Genomic DNA, 27584 nt, shown 5'->3' with positions numbered 1-27584 from the left:
GCGCGCGCGCGCCTGTGTGGACACTGCCGACGCGCGCGATCAGACAGACGGGCATTCGTGCAGGCAGCCCCTGCCGGCCTGCAACAAAAGCACTAAACACAATTTTTTTGATGTGCTCCTTGTCCCAATAGGTTTGGGCTTTGACTCATCTTCATCCTTGATCATTTTTTTTGGCCTAGCGATAAAGAAGGTTGGTTCCGTAGAGTATGTCACTACCTTGATCCCATGGACGTCGATCGTTCTCTTATGTACACCAGTCGCAATAAGGCGCTGACGGGGGAGAAGGTCTCGCAAGCGATGAAGCTGCTTAATTATGCCAATTTAGGGTTATAAGAGTTTGTGACTTGTTCTTCTCGTCTTTATGAAACCTCGAAATCTCTCTCCCCTCCAACTGGAATCCTCCACGAAATTTAAATGAGTTCATCAAAATCAATTTTGATGGAGCCGTCTTTGCTGCTCATCAAGACCATAGTCATTACATTGTGGGCCTTGTTGGACCTAGGGCTTTGTCCAAGCTTTTAAATTAGTTACACATTGACTTTGGATTACATATTAGTTCATCCAATCAATTAATTTCAATTCCGTATCAATCTTTTATTTAATTCTCCGGCTTAAGTTTTAATTAATTTTATTAATTCGAAATTTAAATACTAATTAATAATCTAATCTAATTAACCTTTTGGCTGTCTTATTAAATAGGGCCTCAATAAATAATATAAGTATTTAAGTGTAAACTCCTTTAAACAATCCTCTCTCTCTCTTCAAATTAATTCAATAATTAATTCTCATTCAAAATTAATTTTTCAAGACAGTTAGTAATACGTGTGTAACCTTTATAGGTGTATCCTCATTCAAATTTGGGTTTGAATCACTTATAGAATTTAATTAGGCAACTTGCTCTAATTCAATTAATTACTCTTTGACTGACTCATAAATTCAAGAGTACTTGTTACTATGATTGCCGTCTAACAACGATACATGTCCCTAAAGAATATGCGAAAATGACATAAACGTTAAAATGCATGTACTATATGGATATGCTCATTCCGCCAAGCTATCGTCAAAGTCAAGGACATAAATTCTAAATTGATTCTCATATTTGATTTTGATAACTATGTATCCGCTGTTGATTGTTTCTTACTAAGCAACATAGGAAACTTCTGTCCTATTTGATCATCAGAGAGATCAACACAATTTAAAGAACATAAGAGATCATATCATAATCGGGTGATGAATCCCTTCTTGAAACACACCAATCTCCTTGTATGTTCTGACTGTATTGAGGACCAAAATTACAACTTTAAATTATTTGAGAACCAAAATCGCATTAGTAATTATATTTGAAGACCAAAACTACATTTCTTCATATGGAATTACCCGTCTAACACAACTCGGTTCGCATCGTTCTTTTTCATCACTTTTCTCCTACTCATGGAGAACAGGTCCTCATATTTATTTGAGCAACAGAAGTATAATGTCCTAGATAATTGTTGCAAATTTCAATTATTACATGCAATGCCCACACCTGAACCCAAAATCTATTTACTTCTTATATAATTGATAAGAGAACACAGGAGACCACTGATTAGGCCAACAGGAATGATACAATAGAAATTGAGAATATGTTCCTAAATCAGTGGTTAAAAACAGTTACAAAATTTCATCAGCATCACCAACTTCTGTTATTCACGAAATACATTAAAAAAAAATCACGAGTGGTTAACATCTTGCCGTGAAAAATGCACATACTCTAAGCTACCATCCGTTTAACAAAAATTGGAAACCCTTTTCAATCTTTAATTTCTGTACAATGGATCTGCTATTACCAACCTGAAACTTGAGCAAAAACTCCAAATAGATCACCTGAATCGAAATGTCATCACTGTACAAGATGTTACCGTCAGAATTCTCACATCAAAGGATCAGTGTTTCTACAAAGCTATCTTCGATGAGAAATGCGAGTCTGTTTGTCCACTTTCTCCATCCCCCTCTATGAAAATGATCAAGAAGGAATTTCTTCATTTGCCTTCTTTTTCACTTTCGTGGATGTTGGAGAGCCTCTCATAAGCAATATATCTGTCAATAATAATATTTTTATTAATGCAAGAAAATGCAAGTTACATCGAACTGAAAGAATTTCCAAAGCATTGAACACACAGCAACTGGGAACTCAAAGTTCTGGAACCAAATTGAAGAACTCACATCTAGATACAGTGAAAGCTGACTCAGTCTACTTCCATGTGACCTCTTCTATAGCGAGTTCCATATAATTAGAGTATTTTTTGAGGTATTCACGAAAACCTTTTGCTGCTTCCATAATCCCTAAGCTGAAAACAGATTATAAGATGAAGGAGAATTAGAAAGCAAGAAATAAAAATATGATCCACTTCACAACTTGTATGCTTAAATTTTTCATATTATTTAGTAACAAGGAATTGATATAGGTTATTTAACATATCAGAGTCCAGTTCATAGAATATAAACAAGGGATAAATTACATTTACACCTTTGATATGGCTTGTTTACAAAAACCACCCTCGCATTTGCATAATTACAACCCGTGATAGCTAAAAGTAGGGATACTTTGTGTAATGATGACACTTTTGGGGTGTATGTATAATTTTCCAAAACACTAGGGTAGTTTGTATAAATGATATTGACGTTTCTAGGTTGGATATGTGTACCAAAAGAAAGGGGTGGTTTGTGTAAGCAGACCATAGGTTAGAGGGTGTATATATAAGCATATAAACAAATAATCATTGTGCTCTACTTAGGGTAGCCCCAACACAATGACGAATTCTTGTGGAATTTCCATGTATGACAATTAAGCACAAGGTTTTAAAGAATGTAGTTGGTCATCATCCTCTACTGATTCTGAGTGTAGTAGGAGCATCTGCCAACAAAAGGGCTTTTTCTTGCTAGGTGTAATTGAACATGCACTAGTTGAAATTGTTTTTTCCTGCTCCTGTTGGTCAACTTTCATAGCTTCATACTACTTTAGTGAATAAATAATGAAAAGCAATATGAGTCGCCAGATAGTTTCTTAAGCAGTTTTGAAATGATTTGGGAAACATTCAAAAGTTTACATGTTGCCACTCACTAAAATGTTCTTACCTTACTAACCAAATTAGCTATGGTAATATTTGAAATTTACAGGGATACAAGTTTAATTAGCTATAGTTAACTGGGGGTAAATGTACATATAACTAGAGTGTAATATGGTGATAGAACAAAGAATGCCCAAAAGAGGGCGCCAAGTGATGACTAAAGAATTATTCTAGTATACAAATTATTGGCACTAAGCCTAATGATATTTGTAGTTTTCATGATGCACCAACTTTCTATAATATTGTTTTACGGTAAAATAATTAATATAGTGATTCCAATAAGAAATAATTTATTGATTCCCTTAAATAATCTCTAAACGAATAAAAAACAACAAAGAAACATTATGTCATTGTAAAGACATCTTCAAAATTATAAACATTACATATGCATTACTTAATATTTCCGAACATCCAAGTAGACCTCCATTAGTTAGAATATTAAAAAAACCTCTTACAACTCAGAAATCTTACAAAGACACCCCTTAGTGTTATACAAGCAAATCACATCATAATTAAAATCGAACATATACTAACAAGAATGTACAAATTAATTGTGTGGATCCTTCATAAACATGAACATCTAGAAAGAAATAAAGCTAAGAAGATTTCCATTCTGCCCATTTATCTTAAAAATGTAGCGATTCTCCTCATTATATTCTCCGGACATTGTCCCAAAACGTTGGGGAAAAAAGAAAGAAAAAGAAAACCCTTAACATAAAATATAAGCATTACTAGTACATCCAAGGGTAGAATGGATATTGAATAATTTATAATGTGATTTTATTTTATTTTTTAAATCAAGTTTAAAGTGGTAATTGGATAATCCATTTAAGTTTACAAATGAACATTTTCAAATATGGCTTGAGTGTAATATATATAAATTTCAATGGAGGAAAGTATAATCTAGCTTGTCTTAAAAGAGTTCTAATCTTAATCAACCCCAAAACTTCATTAATCTTATTTCATGTTGTTTTCATTAGTAACTTCTTTCCTCAATCTTTCACCAATATTGTTGAAATGAATATCGATGCAAATTCTTAAGTAATCTAAGAGTGTAATCGGTGAATTCTAAGATTAGAGCAAAGGTTTTATATGATCCCATGATGTCTAAGTGGTCATGATTTTGCAAATTTTGTACGGTTTTTAAGAAATGGAAATAACTACATAAATAGGATTTTCCCCACTTTAGTATATTATTTGGAGAAATTTGTTTCTCTTTATATACTACAATAATAATTTTAAAGGAATTATAAACTGACAATAGTAACAAATATTAAAACTAAAAAATGCATCGGTTTAGATTACTGTTTCCCTGTACACGGACTATGTTTTCTGCAAAATTTTGATCTGGAAAGACTTGAGATCTAAGTATATTGCATAACATTGCAACATTTTGAGAAAAGATAGTACTTACAAGATAAGAAATGCATAGTATAATAGAAGGACGAGAAGAAGTTGAAAAAGGCAAAGAGAAACCCTCTAGTTCTACAAAATCGATTTGAGAAGGTGTGGAATCTAAGTATATTGCATAAATTGCAACATTTTGAGAAGAAATAGGAGTTACATGATAAGAACAGATAATATAATGATGAGGAGAAGCAGAAAAAGGCGAACAGAAACCCAAAACACGTATCACAGAGGAAGACAGCCCCAAAAAATGGAATGCAGGGATATACCTGGACAATTCGATCTGACCTAGCTCCAGATGGATGGGTTTCTGAATTGAATAGCCATTGCATCTGATAGAAATTTAACAAGGTTTTCTCTCTCAACTTCCTTCTCTTTTTTGAGCTCTAAATGCCGGACCTAAGTCACGTGCTAAAAAGAATTAGTATCAAAGTGCCAAGTGCCAATGATATTAAGGGATAAGAAAGAAAATATGGTCTTTCCTTCCGGATGAATAGAAGCGTAAATCAATGCAGTACTGTCAAAGGAATGCTTATGGTTTCCCTGCTAGTTGACAAGCTCGTCATCTCAAACAAATACATCAAATTATTAAGCATCATGAAAAATGAATGCAGTTTTGAGTAATAGAGATGATAGAACTCCAAGATCTTTTAAAGCTCATTTCAAACCCATATAATTCCACCTAAAGTTTTCAGAATTGTGAATTATTCCAGTTCAGGACCCAAAGCAGGGCTCGTAGGTGTCAATTGCAGTGGTGCTCCTGTCAAAAATTACAAAAAGAATGGCATCCTAATAAATATCACCTGAGCCCCGGACTTTATTCAAGGCTAACAGTTAGAAGAAACAGAAAAAATAAGGGTGTAAATGCTGCTGAGTGTATTATCCAATCCATATCAACCAATTTTCATATAAACATACTGAGCTTATTGCATGCTAATTATTTGAGTGACTCTAGTGTGCTTACAGTTAAAACCAAATCTAAGTGGAGGATGCAAGTGCAACTATACCCAAGACTTCATCCTTAATGGTCTGACATCTGATACTTTGCGATGTACACAACCTTCGCTTTCGTAATTTCTACAACCCATATCTTACCATCAGGTGGTAGAGACGCGTATCATGCAAACTGTTGCCCTAGAGCAACCACAAAACTAGTAGATCGTGAAGGTAAATTTGATAGACAAACAAACCAACCAACCAATACTTGAGATAGGTTGATGCTAAAAGCTCTTTTAAGCTTGCCATGAGTCAGGTTTAAACATGTATTTTTGTTCTTCACGATTTGAACCTCAGCTTGAGTTTCACTCCATTAGTGAAAAGTTAATGAAGTATAATAGTTCAAACTACTAGTACTACTCAACTTGAATAAATATGTTCCAGCTTGATTGAATTAACAATAAATTAGCTCAAACATAATTGTTGAAGCTTGATAAAATTCATATAAGCTTGGATAATGTATCAAGCAAGATATTGTGGTGACAGATTCAGACACCTGGCAGCCCATGACATGCATTTGACAAGTCAAAGACCAGCATTTTCACGCAAAATATTTCTATGGCAGGTCTCTTGAAAAGAGGTAGCCACGTTTAACTGACTTAATACGGCTGATAACACCTGTAGCAGTACTCATTAAGGTAAAAAGAATGTAACAGATTAGACAGATATTTCGCTAAATCGTGAAGACATTTCCAGCAAGGTAACAAGACTTCCTAATTATAGGATACGATTAGCCCAAGAGGTATTCGATCACATCTCTTATACTTGACGCTTCAAGAGTGTAGGATATATCTTAACTTCTTACCACTTTTCACGCCTTGATAATCATCTCTTATTTGTTAGTTTTTCATGCAGCTTCAGATTTCCCTTAAACTATGTTACAGAATACTATGCCTAGCTACCACATCATATAGAAGCCAGTTTGTGTGTTTTATGACACTAAGGCGGAAGAAGTAAGATATCTTCCAGAAATTTCAGACAGCCATAATTTCTTAATGCGGGCATTATAAGATGATATGCAAATGCATACAAAAGTCTTCTTAAGGTCTACAGTGTATTAGTGTTTTGTTTAGCATAGGCCCCGAAGAGGTCCATTTAAGAGCCAAATTTCATTAGTTTCAGCTACTGTCCAGTCAGTGTTCTATTTCTCGAGTACTCCACTTTATTTGTTTGTTCTTGTTGAAGTGAGCAAGGATATTTAAGAAATCCGTTATGGAGGTTAATTTAAGGGAACTTGAACCACAAGTGCTTTAGATTTAAGGAAAAAATCATGAACAATATAGTGAACTTCCCCATAGATTAATGTGCTCAACCAAAAAGTGGATCCACTAAATTGTTGCATTATCTACAATCAGTTCGTATGAAGAAAAGAAAAGCATTTAAATCTTACTGGGGTTAATTACAAAAATTAATTAAAGGCCACCCTTGCAGAAAACGTCACAAAGTATCTTTAGTTATATTGTATAACCTTTACTCCAAATAAATCTGAGTTCTCATGTAAGATTCCAAATAAATCCGATTTCACATGTATGAATGTGTCGAGCAATAGTTTTATCTCTCAATGGCCAGTTCTCCAGAGACTTATTAGGTCAAACCATTAAAATACTGTTGAGAATCAAAATAAAATTAGAATGGTAGCACCTTCCCTTTATGATGGTAGAATATTTAATTTTATTTAAATTCATATGGATGATTTCTTCCAATCGTGCTTCTCACATTTCTACTACACACACACATATATATATGTGTGTTTGTGTGTAGTGGTGATATTTCATATGGGGTGATAAAGACAAAATAATATTATTTAGCCCTTTGGGAATTTGCCTCATGGATGCAGGCCAGATGGCCAACGCACGTAATTCCTTATCTTCTCCTCTCTCTCTTCACCTATCTAGACTTTTCACAAATATGAAGAATAAGAATTTAAAGAAAAATAAAAGGAATGACAAACAATTCAAAGAAAGTTTCACTATCACCTTTACAAAAGCGAGAACCAATCAGATTAGAAGTCCAACCTTTACTGAACTTTTCTGTGAAACACCAGAGTCAGTGATGACAATAAGACATTTGATATCATGCTCGCTCGCATATTCATATTGTTCAGTGAGGCTTGGATCACGCAAGGGGACAAACTCTGCCTGTATGTATTGGCTTCCAGTAAGTTTGTATTGAGCTACAGATATCACATAACGGTCTTGAAGCAGATCAAGTTACTGACCTTAATATTCTCCTCCCACAGTTCAGCCACTAGTTCCATGCGCTCGACTAATAAGCCACCACCTCCTCTTGAACAGACAAGCACATTAATGCCAATGTCATTTCTGTTGATGTTACAACATGATTACATGAATTTAGCAGATGCAGCGCATGAAAACATCCTGGCAATCATGTTAGACTTTAATAGGCAAGAACTACCTATAAGATTTACTATCAACAGAAGAATGTAACAAAATAGTCTCCAGAGCAATACTAGTCCCAACTGCACCAGGAGGACTTGATTTCTGCAAAGAGAGATATAATCACAAGTACATTAGCTACTACTATGAACGTGTAATGACTTATGTTAGATGAGAAGAAAAAAGATTAGAGATTCTTCTGATACAAGCAACCTATGTGTTAACCTTGTTTTACCACCAGAAATCCAGCAAAACTTACAGAAAAAGGCCATCAATGAGCCAAAGCCATCATCATTCAATGGTTTATGCTGTCATAACCTTACATCTTCCCTCGCAGCAAATAAAGTATCTTCTTAGCTATTGCAAGGCGCATAGATAGAAGATGAAATAAAGGGCTCCATTTTTACTTTTTTTCAGTAACTGCAAGATGCAAGGGGAAGAAAGGAACTTCTAATGCCATAAAAGAGTTGCAGTCAAATATGATGTATTTGTTTCCGTATTTGTTTCCTTTTTGAATCCTAGATTTTACCTCAACCTTTGTATTTCAACTGCTGGAAGGATTGAGAGCATTCTAGTAACAGAAATCATACCATTCGTGGAAAAAGAAATGTAGGATTATGATACATTCATAGAATCTGACGATTTTATGAAAGTCCCAGTTATAGATAACAGAAATGATGCAGCAACTTTACCAAAATATAAAAATATAACTTGAAGTAACTGACTAAGCCAATGAAGTCATCCTGACACAACTGTGCAACCAAAACATGAAGTTACTGCAATGGGTGCACTATAATATAGAAAGAACATTACCCATCACACAGAAATATGTTTTGCTATCACAATTGAACCAGATAAACAACAAATAAGGTAAGGGGAACATCACTAAAAACATCACTAAAACCTACACGTTCAGAATCAGCCATCTGGTGAAGCAAATAATCATATCGACCACCAAGGGCAAGCAGTGTTCCTTCCATCAGTGATACAGGATTGTTATCTTTCCTTAAATATATCTGCATAAAGTGAACAATCAATTAAGAACAAAAAATAATAAATCTTGCTAGTCATATTTACAGCACCTAACAGTGTCACTGATAAACATTCTCTTCTAAGTGAAAGAAATTTACAAGAGAGTCACCACATACTCCAGCTGCAAATCCTGTTCTATGTACAGGCCTATTTGTTATATTCTTTATATTTTTCTTATTATGAAACTCTCCCAAACTTGTCAGTCATTTAGGAAACTTTTAGTGAAAATTGATTTCTAATTCACCAAGTATATAATATCTCACTAAATAATAAATATATGCAGAATGGTTGACTATCCCAAGGAAAAATGAAGAAAAGATACGAACAACTTATATACCATATAAGTATTGTCATTGATGCAAAAAGTTGCTCCTTGCAGCCGGATATGGATTAGTCAAGCAATCATGGATTAGGTCTATGAAATGTATAACTGACCTCTTTCAGAAAATGATACATATAGGAACCTATTTCCTCTAATGACTTAAAAAATTTCCTAAGATAAAGTAGCAGAACATCCCAACATATTAGAGGTAAGACGACCACGATCAGTTAAGAATGGAGAATATGAATTGGCAACCTAGATCAATTTACCCCGGTGGTTATATTTTCAGTCGTCCTATTTTATATATCAAACATTACTTCTAAAAATAACGAAATTGACTGATCTAACACTAAATCAACAACAATAATTTAAATAAAAATTAATTTAAAACCAAAATGTCCTTATAACAAATGCAACTTATTTTGCAAAGTCAAGACCTATTCCACAATGTTGTTTACACTCTTCTTGAACTTCTGACTTAAGCATTGGCTGCAATTTATTTTGTTTCTGCTAAATTAAATAGTTTCCTTCTGTACTTAAACTTTATTCTTCCCTAATCCTTATTTGTTATCAAGCAAGACTACTCAAATAAAAAGCATGAATTCTTTTCACAATAAGATCAAATAATTGTAGTATTTAGAATTTTATAAAAATATATATGTTAAGACATCACATATCATAATTTTACATATATTTTCTTATATTTCAACATACTATATAGTATTATGATTTAGTCCTTACAAGTTTTATTTATTACTTTCAAGTGTAATTTTCATTCTCATTTACTACATAAATATATCACTAATGTATTATCCAAAATTTATACTGTGGCGTCTTCGTTCCAGAATGCAGGCCCTCCACCATTATTTGAAACTTGAAAGACAAAATTAAACATTCCTACAGCTATGTAGAGAGGAAAAATCACGAAGGGAAATATTATAGGGTTGAAAGAGCTTGCCTACGAGGAAAGATATCCCAGATGTTGAACTGCACCAAAATGAAATTAACCTTACTATTCATTTGAAAACATCATGCCATTAGTTGCAACAAAGGATTTTCTTGCTAGAGACTAAAATGGAAAGTAATACTGTTGACAGAGAAAAGGGTTAGATACAACATCCTCACGCCAATCAACATATATTCTTAGTCCTTAGCTTTGAAGGCATTACCACTATTTTATATGATGATGAATCTGAGACGCTTTCAAACACTTTAGACGGAATTCTTATAAATATGGGTTTCTTATATGTATACTTAAACATACCAGACCATTTCTGAACTTGATATTTGCAGACTTTGCATACTTCCCTATACTGTTAATTGGAGCTGTTGCATATTTTATTTCAGTCAACAACGACAGTGCTATCTAATAGTGGACTGTGAATATCAAACAGATCTAGAAACTGGTAATCTTAGTCGGAGATTAGCTAAGGATATATCCTTGGTGTTCGTCCCATTCGCAAAGTGGAGAAATATCGGGGTGTCAAAGATATCAGCCAAACTTGGAAAGAAATAAAGTAGGAAAATGTCTACAGAGCAGCTAACAGTCTAGGGAAAAGGAAATGGAGACATAGGATGAAACTAGATTAGCAAAGCTATAAGCTGTTGGAGTAATCTTGAATCATTCTGCATGCATGAGAATGGTACACTGAATCCTTTTGATATACTTGATATTTGTTCGAATCTGATTGTCTATATGCACAGAAGCACATGATCGGCTTCTGAAATGGTTGTCTTACTAAAGCAAGGTCATGCAACCCATTCCTTGGATATTGAGGGTAGCTTGTTTCCGATTGAGAGAGGTAGCATGGAGTCATTATATAGTGTTAAAATTAAAATTTTGTTTTGAAAGCTTGAGATCTTGTAAGCAATCATAATTTCAGAGCATTATGCTAACTCTGGTTTGATGTGAAGCATTAGGGATGCACACTGTTATGGCGGAGGAAACATAAGTTGCTTGTAATAGAGGGCATCTGAGGCTTAAGATCCTGTACAAAGAACTAAAAGAGATCTGGATTATTGACAGAAAATAATCCAGACATTTTAGCTGCAACGAATGACAAATAATCTTAATATTTCCTGTCATCCGCACAGGTGTATGACTTCATTAACAAGTCCATATCTGAAGGAATATGTCAGCATAAGAACTTGGTTCTGATACCTGGAAGTACAAGTTCCTATGATAAAATTCAGTTGGTGGCATAAGTGCATCAAGAAAGACATGTCTATCAATCTTCCAAACTCTTAAGTGGTTGAAAAGCTCTGCCAACTCATCAAGTGCCTTGCGTGTGGATTTATCTGTAATAGCTATCTACCATTACTTTTCCCATTTCATGCTTCCAAAGAAATTAAGAAAAAGTTAAAAAACATGAGAAAAATTAAGTAATTAATGATAAGATACCTGCAGGCAGAGCACCCCTTAATCTGGGAAGTGCCTGATCTGCAGTCCCGCAGAACCTTAATCCTACAGTTTGTAACCTATTTAAAGCATCATCAGCAAGACCAAGTTCCTGAAAAACAAAGAAGGGGTGAAAAGATTCAAATCTTTAAAAATTTTACTGACTATTAAGGTGATTTCTGTATCCAGTGATGAATCTAATTCGTGAATATATGTACATCCTGTTACAGTGGTTAACCTATAAGGAAGGCCACATGCTATGGGAAAAAAAAAACCCAATCTTCGATTTTTCAGGCTTCACTAAGCGGCTTTAATAGATCTCAAATAATAGTTAACAACTTTAGGACTTCAAGAAAAAGAAAACAAAAAGGCCCAAACAACTTACCAAAGTTTGACAAAGACAACAAGTATGTTATACTCGAATTTACTATAACAAGATTCACGCTGTTTCCTTTCAGCAGTCATCAAGCACAAATCCTTGATGATGCTCACGATTTTATATGCAGCATGCATGAAAACTAGGTTTCCTGAACACAAACTAAGAATACGAATCTAGACAACAAGATGAGCTTGATCACAAAAAAGACAGGAATTAGTAAAGAAACCAAAAAGATGCAATAATTTGTTTGCTAAATATCTTTATACACATAATTTCAAATCAACATGAGAATCCTCAAAACCATTCTCCATTAAAGGGCCAAATAAACCCATGATCCCCATAATCCCACATTACATCAAAAGATAGCAATTCATGATAATTCTGGCATTTAACTCTACCAGATACGCAGAGACAAGTCTCAAAGGCAATGTCCGATAACATCTTACAATGACAAATATTCATCCATGTAACCTGTGGCATTAATCTTTCTCTATATACAAATATCAATGCCGAGAAGTTCAAATTTTTTCCAACACCATGGTAAATGTCTTTAACCAGTCAATTAAGCACTACAAATAAGCCCCATAAAGTATGAAGAACCTTATCTACAGTACTTTTGCACTATGATAAAAATATATGCTCATGGCAGCCATCGTTTCCTGCACATAATACCAATAGCGGAATATCCTACAAGTTTGAAAGGAACCAAGATTAGTAGTTCTTCTGGGATCCACAGTTTTCAGTTTGCTCATCATCAAGGGAATTATGATGGTCATATTGTACTCGTTCAAGGATTCTTGGACATTGTCATCTACTGCTTCTTTATTGAGATTATGAACAATGAAAGAAATGTTTTCAGTTTCGTTACAGGTTTGCAGTTGGTAACATCCTTCAACAACTATAGAACATTTGTTAGGACCTCACACAGTACATCCAGAAAAAGTTAGAAATAGAAATGCAGCTAAACCTCAAAATCATGAAACAGGGACAGGGAAGAGAGTGCAAACAATTATGTGGCTTCAGCAAAGTGCTTGCAAACCTGTCGGAGTTGACGCCTAATTACCACCCACTTTGATTTTCTTTCAGAGGACTGAGGAGGCAAAGAACCCAAAAGCAAGAGAAGCTGAAAATAGAGAAATTGTTAAAAAGAAGAAACATGTTTGTTATCAGACCTCCACTGTCAAATTAAATTGGTCTTACCTCAGCTACTTTCTGTCTATACTCCGATTGTATTCCTGTCCAAGACCATATTGCTTCCAATAAGTCCCCATGATTTAAATGTATGTCACATGATTCTGAATGGAAAAACCTAGTGACAATGTCCATGGTCACCTGCAAGTAAACAACATTAAATTCATAAATCTATTACGATCATAAAGCACGGAAAGGTGCATATCCAGGATGTTAAATAGCATGCTAAAACTATTATTAGTTTTATTCAATATTTCATAGCTGAAGTATCATATTGTGTGGACTCTCGAGCAACATTATCAACATATTCACAATTGATTGACATTCTAGCAAACCATAGTGTCACTAACAGAATTATTACATATGTCCACTTGTTTTTTCCTATCGTATGCTAGAATGGTTGTTTGAACCGAAAATCACTTGATAAGCAAAGAAAATCAATAAGACCTCTTGCAGGATGCACATACAACTGCAATTCCTTAATAGAGTGACACAATGGCAAACTGAACCAAAAATCACTTGATAGTAAAGAAACTGAATAAGAACTCTAGCAGGATGCACAGACAACCTCAATTCCTTACAAGAGTGACACATCGGCAAACTGGACTGAGAATCACTTCATAAGCAAATAGACCGAACAAGAACTTGGGAAGGATGCACAGACAACTGCGATTCCTTAAAAACGTGACTCGTTGGCAAACTGATAAAGATGTCATAAAAAATTGAATATAAGGAAGACCAACAACTGGTGCTAACAGAGAAAAACAGTAGACTGGAGGTCTAAGCCAATTTTTATGATGAAAGTGTGAGATGTTTAAGATTAGAGGTCCAGAACTATATTTTATGCTCAGGATTAAGCTGCTGAGAGGAGAAAGAGACGAAGTTTTCGTGGTGCCTTGCAAGCTAAAATGGGGAAACCCAGACATGGCTAAGATTGATTCTGCACACATTTGGTGTACTGCATTCTTTGCAAATTTTGCATTGTAGTCTCGTTCAGAATAACTATTTTGCAAACCTCTAATTCCAAGTGAGCATTCTTCGTGAATCAGAGAAAGGTAAAGAATCATGTTTCACTAATGTCTGGGAACTAATCAAAGAATGATGCATAAGCTGAAGAAGCATTGCTAAATTTGCTACTTTCTATTTGTTATCCTATGTTAATATTACCATTCTCCTCCTACCCTGCTATTCTTACAAACTTGATCAGATGCAATAAAATAACCCTTCCGAGCTATGATATTAGATCTTTTGCTTAAATTGAATATGATATACTCTGAAAAGGCAGTGTGAATTATGTACTTTAACTTAAGCTTTGCATAGTATCATACCCAATGGAGTCAACTGAAGTACTCTACATGCCATCATTGCAAAAACCATAAGTTAAAGGTGGTACTATTTATCAATGAAAAATGAAAGGGTACTGCCAAGATGGGAATATGCTCAAACATACAATCTTCAGCGATCAGCTAGAGAAATTTGTAATGGTTGAACAACTTCATGAATTAGCTAACTTTGTTTTCCTTTTTTCTATCTTGCAGTACTGCAGGAATTCTGTTTTTTATCGTTATATCTTGATAGTATTCATTAATTGTAGTTATCACTTAATTCGACCGCAATATATAGAGGTAAAAGAATCAGTAATAAAACAACATTTCTTTTCCCTTTCTACTTTCTACAAGGTATCAGGCAGATATAACAAATATATACATATTATTTGTTTATTTTAGCGGGAAAAAAAGAGAAATCAGAAACCTTAGCTCCCAAACAAAACCCCTCTACCTCCACAAAGTCTCGAGCATGGTTTGATAAATTAAGTCGTGTTATTGGTGAGTTTGGTTTTTCACTATGCCAAGCAGATCATTCAATCTTCGTCCGAACTAAGGAATCAGGTACGGTTATTTTCGCAGTCTATCTTGATCTCCGGTAGTGCTGTTGTTGAAATAGAAGAGGCCAAGGCATACTTTGTCACTAAAGATTTGGAAGGCCAAAGAATTTTTTGGGCATTGAAATTGCTAATAGCAAGCATGGTCCAAAGAAAATATGCTTGTAATCTCTTTCCAGAAAGCAGGTTTACCTTGCAGTAACCTGGTGGGCACTCCCATGGATTGTAATCCTGATTTCAGGAATGATGATGGTAATTATGTGGAAGACAAGACAAAGTACACAAGATTTGTTGGCAAGCTAAAGCTAATCTACTTAACTGTGACTAGGCCTCATATCTCCTTTGCAGGTGGCCTAGTTAGTGAGTTCATGGATAGGCCATGATCTATTCACTAGACATACCTGCTAAAGGGTTATTATTGAAGTAACAAGGACGTGTCAAGAGATGAAGACATGGAATTCATACTTACAACTCAACACATGATAACAATCATTAGAAAACACAAGAACTTGAAGAATAGTAAGTTTTCAATCAGCTAATCTGGGTTAGAGAAAGAAAAATAGAGTTATCTGAAAAGTGAAGTGAGAATTAAGCTCTTTATATAATCACCGTAGGGAGATGCTAGTGCCATGTAAGTCAGGTGTATCATGGTAATAATGCAAAAAATTGACTTTTAAAGGAAACATAAATTTAGTTTGGATTTACGCCAATAAAAATCTATTGTTTTCAAATATTTTTGCTTCAGAGTGGATGAAATAAATTTGATCACTTATATTGCACTAAATTAAAAATTTCAATCAATAATATGTTCAACATTTCTTTCTACAAATATAATTATCTTTTGGATATTTGCTAGACCAAGTTACCAAGCATTAATTATTTATTTCAATTGTTTTTACTAACCATGTATTCATGTGAATAATTAAAATATAATATGAGGTTAAATCCAAACAAAATGCAAAGGCAACATATTGAGAACATCTCACTTTAAAACATTAAGCTCCAGGGAAACCTAGCTTTTAAGATTTAGGAAGAAAACATGAACAATGAGATGAAAAAAGCAAAAGAAGAAGAAAAACAGTAATACTTCATCATTCCCTGCCACCCCTTCCCACCACCAGCAAGGCACTGCCTCTCCTCCATCATCTACTACATCTTCCCTCCTAGAAACCCTAACCTTCACCTTCGGACCTCATAACATATATTCAAATGATAAATGATCACTCCTTCCAAAATAGTAGCAGTACCAAAGGGAAATAGAACGTTACCCAATAAATAACTAGCATTTGACTGCCTTTTCCAGCAGGGGTGGGTGATACTTGGAATATTCTTACTAATTTGACTGCTGTACAAATTATGGAATTAGATTGCAGCCTTTGTCCCAATATAGCAAGCATTTGGGCACATGCACAAACAGGACAAACAAACACATACCCATAAAGGACCCAGACTAGGTTCTTATGACTAATTCTTATGCAAATTAGAAATCTGTATAAATGTTTTAAAGAACTTCTCTGTTGTAATCCTTTTGATTCATTTTTTGATTATTTTACTTAGATACTTCTTCGGAATAGGAGAGATAAGGCTGTCGTAGACAGGCACAAGCAGGATCATAATACAGCTATGGACAAGTATATGACCTTTATGACCTCTGCCTCTGTCAATGAAGTTGCTCCTCCAACAATGTCAAAGTCCCCCTGTTAGCTGATCATGTTATAAAAATAAGCAGTTGTGTTCTTTACCAATTAGAACAGGAATGGAGTCATTACCTGAAGGTACCTATTTGGAGGTGAATGGCCAACTGCTTTTCTGTATACATATGATATTTCATACCGCCTGAAAAATGATTTCTGCAGAAAAATTTAAAGTTAACTTCTCCATTAACCCTCAAAGACTCTCAAACATAAAGCCCGTGCCACTATTCCCAACATCTGCATATCAATAATAAAAAATGCAAAATCTAATAATTACAAGAAATAGGCATTTACAAGAATCACTTTATTCTTAAGCCATGTTCTATATGCTAAATTTGATAATTGATAATCAGATTCGAACCAGAAAGAAATATATAACTGTATAGAAAACTGACAAATTTAATAAGCAGACAGATGGGATCTAAACAAAGTAACTAAGAAACTAAAGAAGACTTGGAAAGAAGAATAGGAACCAGCACCTGCTTTGCAATAATCCATTTCACAAAGGGAAAGCGTAGCTCGTGGCAAAACTCAACCATGTCTCCTCCATGCGTTAACAATTTAACAGTATACCTAAATATATGGGTAGTGTTTCATGAAACAGAAACAGAAAGTAGTCATATCGAAGTTCTTATTCACAAACAAACAAGAAATAAGAGCGGAAGAGAAAAATTAAGAATGTCACAGCAAAGTGGTGCTAACCTATTTACTTGCGGGCAATCACCTAACATTCTGATTGGTATGACCTCCAAATGCTTTGCACAGTGCTGTCTACAAACTTCTATAGCAATATCCACTACCAGGTCACGGTTAGCAGTGTCCAAATCTGCGAAAATAGTTGATGAAGTATCATCTTCATTCAATTTCAATCTTCCAACATTCTCATGATTGTCCTTTGTGCTTAATGTGTCTTCATCAAAAATTGCAGACACAATTTTTTCGTACATACTTGTGTCTTCAGAACTATGAATTGTCCGTAACATATCTGCAAGTTCAGGAGGGAAACTCGACTTAGTTGAATAATTTAATGGGGTAAAAATGTTAGAAGAATCAAGTCTCTCCACATCGCCTAAAAATGTCAAAATATATCCTTTCGGTACAATGTCATTAAAAACTCAAAAGGGGATAAAAAGAGAAAGCTTGCAAACTTAAAGTTAAAGGTATGTCAGAAATTCAGGACTAGTGTATACATGCTGTAGAAAGGCCACATCAATCTATCTTGGGAAAATAAAGTAAAACTCAATTTCAATTTTCAAAGACTTGAACATATTTTCATATTTCTTCAAGTGTACACGGTTGTGTTATATAGGATATCACATGCCCATTTTCATTTTTGTAATGGTAAAACAAAGGACCTTGGAAACTATACCAGCAGGAGGAACTATTAGAACTCTTTTGTATATGTTTAAGAGACAGACAACTAAGTACTTATAAAAAACTTTAAACACCAGAGATCTATGATTATTCCAGCTAGAAGCCAAAATGTTCAACCCATAAAATTAGAGCTAATCACTTTTTCTATTGTATATGTTTAAGAGACAGACAACTAAGTACATGAAATGTACTTACCATTTTGCACATTGTTAATCCTCTCCACCCTTGTCAAAATCTATTATCAAATGCCTGCATAAAGATATTAAATAACTTACTATCTAGCAATTCGTACTCCATTTGAGGTGGAAAAGCACTCTTAAGAAGTTCTGTGGCTGATGGACGATCTGATGGACTTGGGGACATCAAGCGTCGTAACAAGGATGCCTGTTCTGGAAATTCAGAGACCCAACCAGAAGGTAACTCTCCCTTCAGTTTTAGATCAGAAAGCACAACATGTCTCTCCATTGCTGTGTCAAATGGATGCCACAGTTCAAAAAACACAATTCCTAAGCTGTACATATCAGCCTATACAGACAGTGAGATGAGATTAGCACATATAAGCCACCTTCTTGGTAGACAGTGAGGTAAATGTTTAAAAATGGGTTCTAAAGTTGACCTTCTCATTGATCTTTGGCCACCCTTGCTCTATTTCAGGAGCAGTGTAGAAATAAGTGCCAACTTGACCTGTACCATCGATAGAGACTCCAACCGTTTCAGTAGCATCCACATCCTGATCCACTTGCTCCAGCTTCAAAAACTTAGCTGAATGATAAAGGGAAGCCATGTCGTTAGTTAATATCGGACAAACCAGAATAGAACATAAATAATTCAGAAAAGTTCCATAACCCAAAACTTGGAAATCAGAGGGTAACTACTGTAACATACTTACAAACTATAGATATTATTTAGTATCCACCAGTCAGTTAAATTATCTGTCCCCCATATTACTTCTATATCTCATTTTTGTCTTAAATGAGATTCCACTACCTGAAACTTTCACTTATTGGAGAATCTTATTGATTGACAGGAAGAAGATAAGACAAGTATGTTAAAGTTACTTGACTCTTTCAATTCTTGATAATTCCAAAAGGATTCCTTAACATCCTTCTCTAGTCTAATGAAGTATGAAATGCCTTTCATTCGGATAGCTCCTGATTAAATAAAAACAGTACTACTTGGGTATTTGACAAGGTCAGATAATCAACCGCACTGCCACATTCTATTGTCTTGGTACAATGTGTTTGTATACCTATCCATGCTCCATCTAGCAGTACGATGCATCTTTACTGAAGTGATAAGGTCAGTTCCTGGTTAGAGTGATATGACTAAGGCATTAACTACTATGTTCGCTATCTGGATTTTGATAAAGCCTGATGACCAATTTTTTTATTTTACAACTCTTCAGTTTATCATGTTCAAATGCGTGAAATACCTGAGGGTTTCTTTTTTTTGCCCAACACAGGATATTTGAGGTTTTTTATTTGTGTGAGTACTGTCTCTTTTGATAATTGTGCATAGGGTTTGCACATTAAAGCTTGACTACAAAAATATGATTATATTGGTTAATTATATTATGCCTTTGACATAGAAGTTATGTTAGACAATCGCACTCATAACAGCAGTAAATCTACATGCTTGACATGTATTTTTCCTTTTCCCCAGAGTTAGGTCCTGTACAAGGCAATAATCTACCCAAAGTAGACTAAAAAAAAAAAGGGAAAAACCTATACTGGATAGATTTAAGTAATGAGATGGACTTGATATTTTATAATAAATAGACAGCTTTGGGGTTTTGAAACTTTTTACGAATTGCCTTTCTTCCCTTTTTCCTCCACCTTGCCTTTGAAGTTATGAACTTGTTTACATGGTCAAGGATGCACTTGGATTATACTTTAGTTTGGAAATGATTTATCTTAAGGGTGGCTGCTGTTATGTTGAAATATATTGAAACATATTGGTGACTGTTTCATTTAATTGGAATCTTCACCTATTTGATCCCACATGAGTTTTTGTGTTATCATCCACAATTAGAGAAACTTGCATTTCTTGTCTTCATTCTGTTTCATTGGTCTTGCGCCTTGGATAGGACTGAGGGGGGATGGTTCCCCGGCATGAAAACAAGTGACTAAGAAAAACCACTTCAAAAACCAAAAATTAACAAGCAAAACTGGTCTCCATGTATAAGACTTATGTAGGCCTGCAATAGGCGGGCATTACCCTACTCGAACCCGGACCCAATAAATACCCATAGTTATTATTTATATACCCTACCCATACAATACCCATTGGGTCTTACCTATGTTATACCCAAAATAATTGGGTCCGGTTTGGGTATTACCCATTGGGTCTTACCTAGTTAAAAAGAATGAAGCAATAATATGTTTTTCTATAATACTATCATCATAACTTGATACTAAATTAATTTAAGAAAAATATTTCATGAACTTGCAATCGATAAAATAAATTAAAAGCTATTTCATTTTTTTACATGTGTAAATTGAACATCACTGCAATATAAATAATGATTGACTTTGCTCAAATAATTGACAGTTACTAATCAATCACACAATCAACAATGAAAACAATATTTTAACTTTGAAATAATTCTTTTTATCCATTTGAAATTGCGTTCGACATTAATTTAATGAGTTTTTTCAATTCAAGTTTAAAAGAAGTTTTATGAGTTCCATATATTAGTCGAGCATAACTAATTTAATTTTTTATATATTTTTTTATTCTTTTTTCTGCTACGTTCAAATTAATTTTAACATAAACTTAATTTGGAGGTGTCACTGCATAAACAAAAATGAAAAGGTTGTGTTTTTTTTTTTTTTCCAAATATCAATTTGTAAGAAAAAAATAATATACTATGTACAAAATTTAAAAATTTTAAATGACAACTAAATCGAGTTGATTGATATATAAAAAATTTACAAATTTGATAAAGTTTTATATTATTAAATTTTACCCATTCAATACCCATACACAAGGGTACTTTATGGGCTAGACCCTACGGTATGGGTCCGGCTCTGGGTCTAACATAAAAAATGATTGGGTCTGGGTTTGGGTATAACCCGCCCATTGACACGCCTAAGTTTATCATCATGGTAAAGCATATACAATATTCAGCAATAAGCACAAGCAGCCTCACCTGAAAGCATGGAGTAGAAAAACATAACATAATAGTCTAATCATATTTTGGATTAAGTGACAGGTGTAAACACAAGCACTTTGACTGAAGAAAACAAGCAACAATTTAGGCGCATTCATTGATTGATGAAAGGGGAAAAGGGGACAATGTGAAAGAAGAAATGCTCGCACACGGAAAACAGACGTGAGATTAGTAACATAAATGAGAGCTTCAAACTACAGGAGCAATGGAGATGGTTCATAAAATAAGCCATAACATCTGCAGACAAGATTGGCAGATAATGTATTTTATTTGTTACATATTGTGTAAGCAAAATTGCAAAATTAGTCCTGTAAGTATAGGAGTGTGGCAAAATTAGTCCTGTAGCTACTGAACTAGCAATTACAGTCTTATATGTTTTCATTTAATGGCAATTTTGGTCTTTCAGGAAAAAATTACTCAAACATTAGCGGACAAATTGGGAGTTCGGGTTCCAGTTGCCAACTGGTCTCAACTTAAACACGTGGCTGTTGACTCGTAATTTTGGTCGGAATGATCAAATTGTCACTAAATTAAAACATATAGGACTAGAATTACCACTAAATTAAAACATATAGGAGAAGTCAATCGATGATGAGGCCATGACATGAATGTACCATTGACGGAAACTAATCGGAGGGATGTGTGCGCCATGGGGAGCGAACATAAAGGTGTTGGTCCGCCGGCGATATGATCGCTGGTGATGGAGATATGACGGAAGAACCAATGGTGGGCACAGCTAAAAAGTGGCGGAAATAAAAACGAAGAGAACCGCCCACATAGTTGACGAAAATGGATGGACCTGGGTGCAATCAACTCACCGGAGGATGGGGAGTTGATTGGTGGTGGCCTCGAGTAGTGGGTAGGTCGAACGGCAACAAATCGAGAAGAGAAAGAAAATAAATCTAGGTTTTAGGATAAGACTATAATCAACAATTGGGAGCATGTTTGAACTCCAATTGAAACACATGCTATAAGGTTCGAATCAGCTTAGGACGGCGAGTTGAGTGGTGGTACGCGTGGCCGGAGACACGCAAGAAAAAAATTCCGACGACCGGCTTGGTGGTGGTGGGTGGTGGTGATTAACCATTTTTTGTCACGGCAGCGTCCTACGAGGATGCTGACTGTGTGTAAGTAATGTTCATTTGTCGCCAAAACCCTAATCCCCAATTTGATTTGTTAATTTTCGATCACTTTTGGCCGGAATGACCAAAATTGCTACAAATTTTAAGCATAAAGGACTAAAATTGTCGGTCCCCCCGCCATACATATAGGACTAATTTTTCAATTTTGCCTATTGTGTATAATGTCCCTGCAAAATCATTTCAATAAACTATAGGAACTTGAATGACAAAAACCACCTAAAAGAGATGCAATGCATTTTGTGAAGTACGAAAAAGGTAGGCTCAGAAATTTCATAATCAGATTATATTATGACCCTCAAAGCTTTCAGTGCTTCACATAGAACTCCATGCAACTCTCTCTACTCAATTTACACCAAATTAGCATCTATTATGCAATAGGGGAAGTGGTAATGTAATTCTTCAACCTCAATGAAAAGCTTAAATCAAGAGAATCAAATAAATAAGCTAGCAATTGTCTCTTACCAAGACCAAAATCCCCAATTTTGATATCATTGCGAGCATCAAAAAAGATGTTATTAGGAGTCAAATCACGATGGATGATTCCTTGTCCATGTATATGTGCCAGGCCTTCCACAATTTGGCGGAATAAATGCCATGCAAGTTCTTTATCAAGGTGGTTATAAGATTCAAACATTTGCCTCAGTGTCCTTCAGCCAACAGGTAAAATGTAAGTTAGCAAGAAATATTAATCCAGAATGGAGAAAGTGAAAGGAACATAGGGAAATAGCTAACCTCGGGCAGTATTCCATCTGGATATAAAGGTATGTTGTCTCAAGCTTATTTTCATTTCCAAACTGGTCTGAAGAACCTGTGTCCTTGTAGCTGAAACTGGAGCTCATTCCAGTTTTGGAACCCCACACAGTATTGGCATCAATTCCTACAGCTCCAGTTTCATACCAAGCCTGACATTTAAAAAAGTAAAAATAAGTATGAGAGACAAAAATCAAAGCAAAATGTTAATCAGTAAAGCATGTAATGTCTTTTCAAGTCCATTATAATGAATTAATAAGCATTCTATCTACGACATCCTACAATTGAGCAAAAAAAAAAACTCATTGAAATTCATGCAAACAGGTAATTCTCAGAAGATACCTGGTAGTACCGAACAACATGCTGATGCTGCAACCGAGAAAGAGTGGCAACTTCTCTAATATCATAGTGGAGGTGCAAAAGTATTAACATAGAAAAATGGGCATAATAGTAATGAGACAGAAAACACATATAACTAGATAAAGCACTCAGCTAGAATTTCTGTATAAACTCTTTATGCTATAATGGATCGACATAACAAATCAAATAACTTGTTGCATCAACAGAGGGAACATAAAATTTGAGCAGCAGATTAGGCACTTAATAGTGGTAGAACAGGAAAGAAACAGAAAGAAGATAAACAAATAAATAAGTGACAGGGTCCAGATATGAAGAAAAAGTGGACAAACAGATAGAAAACAAGTATGAAAGTAGAGGTATTTACGACAAAAGCAACACAGTTTCTTCATAATGACAAGAGTGTTTAACCCTACTAAAGTGACTGAAAGAAAACATGTCATAGGTCCATATAAATCTACCGGTGCCATGTTTGATGTGTGAGAAAGAAAGCGCCATATGATGATTTGTGCACTCAATAACCTAAAGAAATATCAAAGCAACATATACAGTTGCCACAATGTATCTAAACTAGGTTTTTTAGTATAGATTGTTTAGGTTAGGAGGTCAAACTTTACTAATTGAAATTTTAGCCCAACCTTAATCAATGCATAATTGACCAGAGAAATGAAATTACTTTACTAATATAGGGAATAAACTCACAGCAATTAAGGTTACGGTTGGATTCATTTTGGCAAAACCACTACGTGTTTTCTCTTCACGAACATGGTAATTTCTACTTTCATTCTCAAAGATTATTTCTAAAAAAATAACCAGAAAAGAAAGAAGACCTATTCTGAACCATATTCTAAACTAAACCCCAAAATTTTCAAAACACAGTAGCTCATTTTTAGAAAAGGTTCCATTTCCAGGAGGAGAAAACTCTAATTAAGTAGTTGAAGAAAAGTAAATTAAGTACATGCTTCAAATGAATGTCAAATCAATGTGCTTAACTGAATCATAGTACCTATAAAAGGAAATTTTTGACCCATACTATACCCAAAACATCCTCATATTCGCATAAATGCCGAGGATGCCTTCTAGAAAAAAACATGAGCATGATCTAGAACACTATCTAGGTTTCTTAAATTAATCGTTCTAGCTGATACCAATGAAAAGGAAAAAATAATTAGAAACGTCAAGTAGATATTTGGGGGTGGGGGGGGGGATGAGTGAGGAAGAGAGATGTGTAACAAGGGAGTAGGAGAACAAATTTTCATGTGCCCCACATTTACTGCTTTTTTCTTATTAGAATGTCTGCAAGGTTTTAGTTTCTAAAATGTCTAGAGATGATCCCAATGACTATCAATCACTACATTTAAGGTTATAAGTATAAATATATCATAAACTTGCATTTATTCAATTTTTTATAAAATTGCATGCAGGTCAAAATTAGAATAAAATTGGGATGGAAACAGATCCACTGAATCAAGTGGATCAATCTGATATCGTGTTCTGGAGTCCATAATTCCTTTCCACCTCAAAAGATTTCCAGGCCACACGTTTGCTCATCTATAAGTTTGCTATGCCTTGAAATTTCAACCAGGAACTAATTGCCTTCTCAAGTACCATTGCAAAACCTACGACTTGGATTAAAACTCTTCATAACAGAATGAGCAATACAAGAATGGCCATCAATAACACGCTAGGAGTGCAAATCAGTAACATGAAGCTTTTGTAAGTACTATATCATGCAATTACTATGGTGAAAAAGACAGAATTTTTATCATATATGTCCAACAGATACAAACCTCAATATGCGGTCGTCTACAGGCAGGCTCTTGTCCTTTAACCGAATCTTCTTCACAGCATAATGCCTACCATCTAGCTTATTCTTGCATAACACAACATGACCAAATCCTCCATGACCTGCCAAAACAAGATAGTAAAAAAGCATGAATACAAAGAGTTTGCCATCACAAAACCTAATAAGAACTAGAAACGTACGAGAGTATAAACCATACATTGCATGCAAACAGAATGTTGTCCTTTAACTTTTCCTTCTCTTTGCTACAAAAGATATCAAAATATAAAATTTCTAAAATTTTAAATTTACATTGAAATCAAATAATTTTCTTTTTTAAAGTGAACAAAGCAATTATTATGTGTTTTCCGCAACTAACCAATTTATTATTTGATTTCAATGATATTACTTATCACTGAAATAAAAGATATTTTTCTGAAAATGAACGAAGCAATTCTAATGTGTTCTCCCTAAGAACCCAACGGTTTGGGCTCAACATTTCCTACGGGAGATCTTGTGTCCGAACCTGTGTGTGTGTGCGTGCGTTAAAAGAAATGATATTACAAAAATATGTTCGTGATTAACTTGCAAATACCCTTTCTTGAGCTTCCGATTGATAAAATAAAATTTTCATTATCGGATTATCCTACAGGAAAGAAACTTCCTCGCCTTGTTACAATAAAATATATCTATACTTTGCCTTGTTCCCTAAGTAAGCACCAATGTCATTCCAGAACTTAGAATTGAAATCCACAAGAATGTGAAGGTGTTTAGTGCAAAGTAAGCAAGTTTCGTCGAGTACATCAAGAGCATACTTCCCATTGGATAGTGAGGTCCCATATGTTCAATGGCAATCTTGATGCCAAAAAATATGCGATGCTCCATATTTTGGTGACAAAGTGTTAATGCAGATAAACTTCACCTTAGTCTTCTCTACACCCAACATCACTAGTAGGGATCAAGATGTAACCAACATGGAATCCAGAACTTCATACCAGACTGTCCCCACAGCAGAAATACTTCGGTCTGCCTAACATCTATGACATCCACAGTTACCAACTACTTCACTAACCTTGTGAAACCAGGCATGAGTACTTTGTTTAGATCTTAAATTGCCTCTTCAACTTGCACGACATGTTCTTATTCTCTCCCTTAACTACATAAATAGGCCTGTCAACGAGTCGAGCTCGACCATTTTTGTCGAGCTCGAGCTCGAGCTCGACTCAGGATCTTCGAGCTCGAACTCGAGCTCGAGCTGTCGAGCTCGAGCTCGCCAAGCTCGACAGCTCGAATCATCATCATTATTATTATTATTATTATTGCTTTAAATCATGAGATCGAATCATAAAATTTTACATAGATATAGTTAATTATGTTCATATCGTCTGATATGATTTAAATCATACCGTCTGATATGATCTAATTGACACAGTCTTGTATATATTTAAATTTCGTATGAACTGAGTGCCCGAATTTTAAAATTTCATTAGTATTGATTAAACTTTTTAATCTCATTATATATATAATAAAATAATAATTAAAATTGTTCAACCATCATCATCATCATCATCATCATCATTATTATTATTATTATTATTATTATTATTATTTTAAATAGTGAAATCGAATAATCAAATTTTTACATAGATCTAGTTGAAATTAATATATGTTAACAATTTGCAAAATTTATGTATTTATAAATGTTAGTATAGCATTGATGTAACTATCATCTTACATTGTTGAAAAATATGGGTTAATCGGGCCATCAAAATTCAGATCTGACCGTTAGATATGATAAAACTTACAAAAAAATACATTTGGTAAAGTTTTAGATTTATTGGATATATGGATGTTGAGATATCGTACTCGAAACATAAGAGTAATCATTCAAGACGGTGTATCGTTGAATCAGGCCATGTGATTTTAAATCATACCATCAGATATGATCTAATGGGCACAATCTTGTATATATTTAAATTTCGTACGAATCAGGTGTCCGGATTTTAAGATATCGTACTTATTGATTAAATTTTTTAATCTCATTATATATATAATAAAATAATAATTAGAATTGTTCAACCACCACCACCATCATCATCATCATTATTATTATTGTTGTTGTTATTATTATTATTATTATAATTTTTAGATTAATTCATAGGAATTACTAAATCTTGACATAAATTTATAAATAATAAAAAA

At 34.5% G+C, this 27584-nt stretch overlaps 1 protein-coding gene across 7 annotated transcripts in view; it reads right to left on the bottom strand.

The window, feature by feature from the left end:
- Positions 1-1608: 1608 nt before the first annotated feature.
- Positions 1609-27584, bottom strand: part of LOC105179658 (eIF-2-alpha kinase GCN2) — a 37949-nt gene continuing 11973 nt past the window's right edge. The window contains exons 11-31 of one of the 7 annotated variants that reach the window (XM_020691382.1): positions 25390-25507; positions 23585-23639; positions 23225-23394; positions 22955-23139; positions 18795-18940; positions 18454-18703; positions 17507-17789; positions 17284-17377; positions 16880-16960; positions 16751-16807; positions 13238-13369; positions 13077-13160; positions 11662-11770; positions 11422-11558; positions 8815-8922; positions 7926-8011; positions 7729-7831; positions 7526-7648; positions 4784-4913; positions 2203-2327; positions 1609-2076 (exon numbers count right to left, since the gene is read on the bottom strand). In XM_020691382.1, the coding sequence (XP_020547041.1) occupies positions 4803-4913; positions 7526-7648; positions 7729-7831; positions 7926-8011; positions 8815-8922; positions 11422-11558; positions 11662-11770; positions 13077-13160; positions 13238-13369; positions 16751-16807; positions 16880-16960; positions 17284-17377; positions 17507-17789; positions 18454-18703; positions 18795-18940; positions 22955-23139; positions 23225-23394; positions 23585-23639; positions 25390-25507 (2432 nt within the window). In that variant the 3' untranslated portion in view covers positions 1609-2076; positions 2203-2327; positions 4784-4802. Of the gene's footprint in view, positions 2077-2202; positions 2328-4783; positions 4914-7486; positions 7649-7728; positions 7832-7925; positions 8012-8119; positions 8232-8814; positions 8923-11421; positions 11559-11661; positions 11771-13076; positions 13161-13237; positions 13370-16750; positions 16808-16879; positions 16961-17283; positions 17378-17506; positions 17790-18453; positions 18704-18794; positions 18941-22954; positions 23140-23224; positions 23395-23584; positions 23640-25389; positions 25508-27584 lie in introns of those variants that run through there. The other 6 variants (XM_020691383.1, XM_020691386.1, XM_020691384.1 and 3 more) reach the window with 6 other exon arrangements.

The sequence above is a fragment of the Sesamum indicum genome, unplaced genomic scaffold, assembly GCF_000512975.1.
Source record: "Sesamum indicum cultivar Zhongzhi No. 13 unplaced genomic scaffold, S_indicum_v1.0 scaffold00186, whole genome shotgun sequence".
Lineage (NCBI taxonomy): Eukaryota > Viridiplantae > Streptophyta > Magnoliopsida > Lamiales > Pedaliaceae > Sesamum > Sesamum indicum.
Note: the sequence above shows the minus strand (reverse complement) of the source record. Positions and strands in the feature narration are given on the sequence as shown.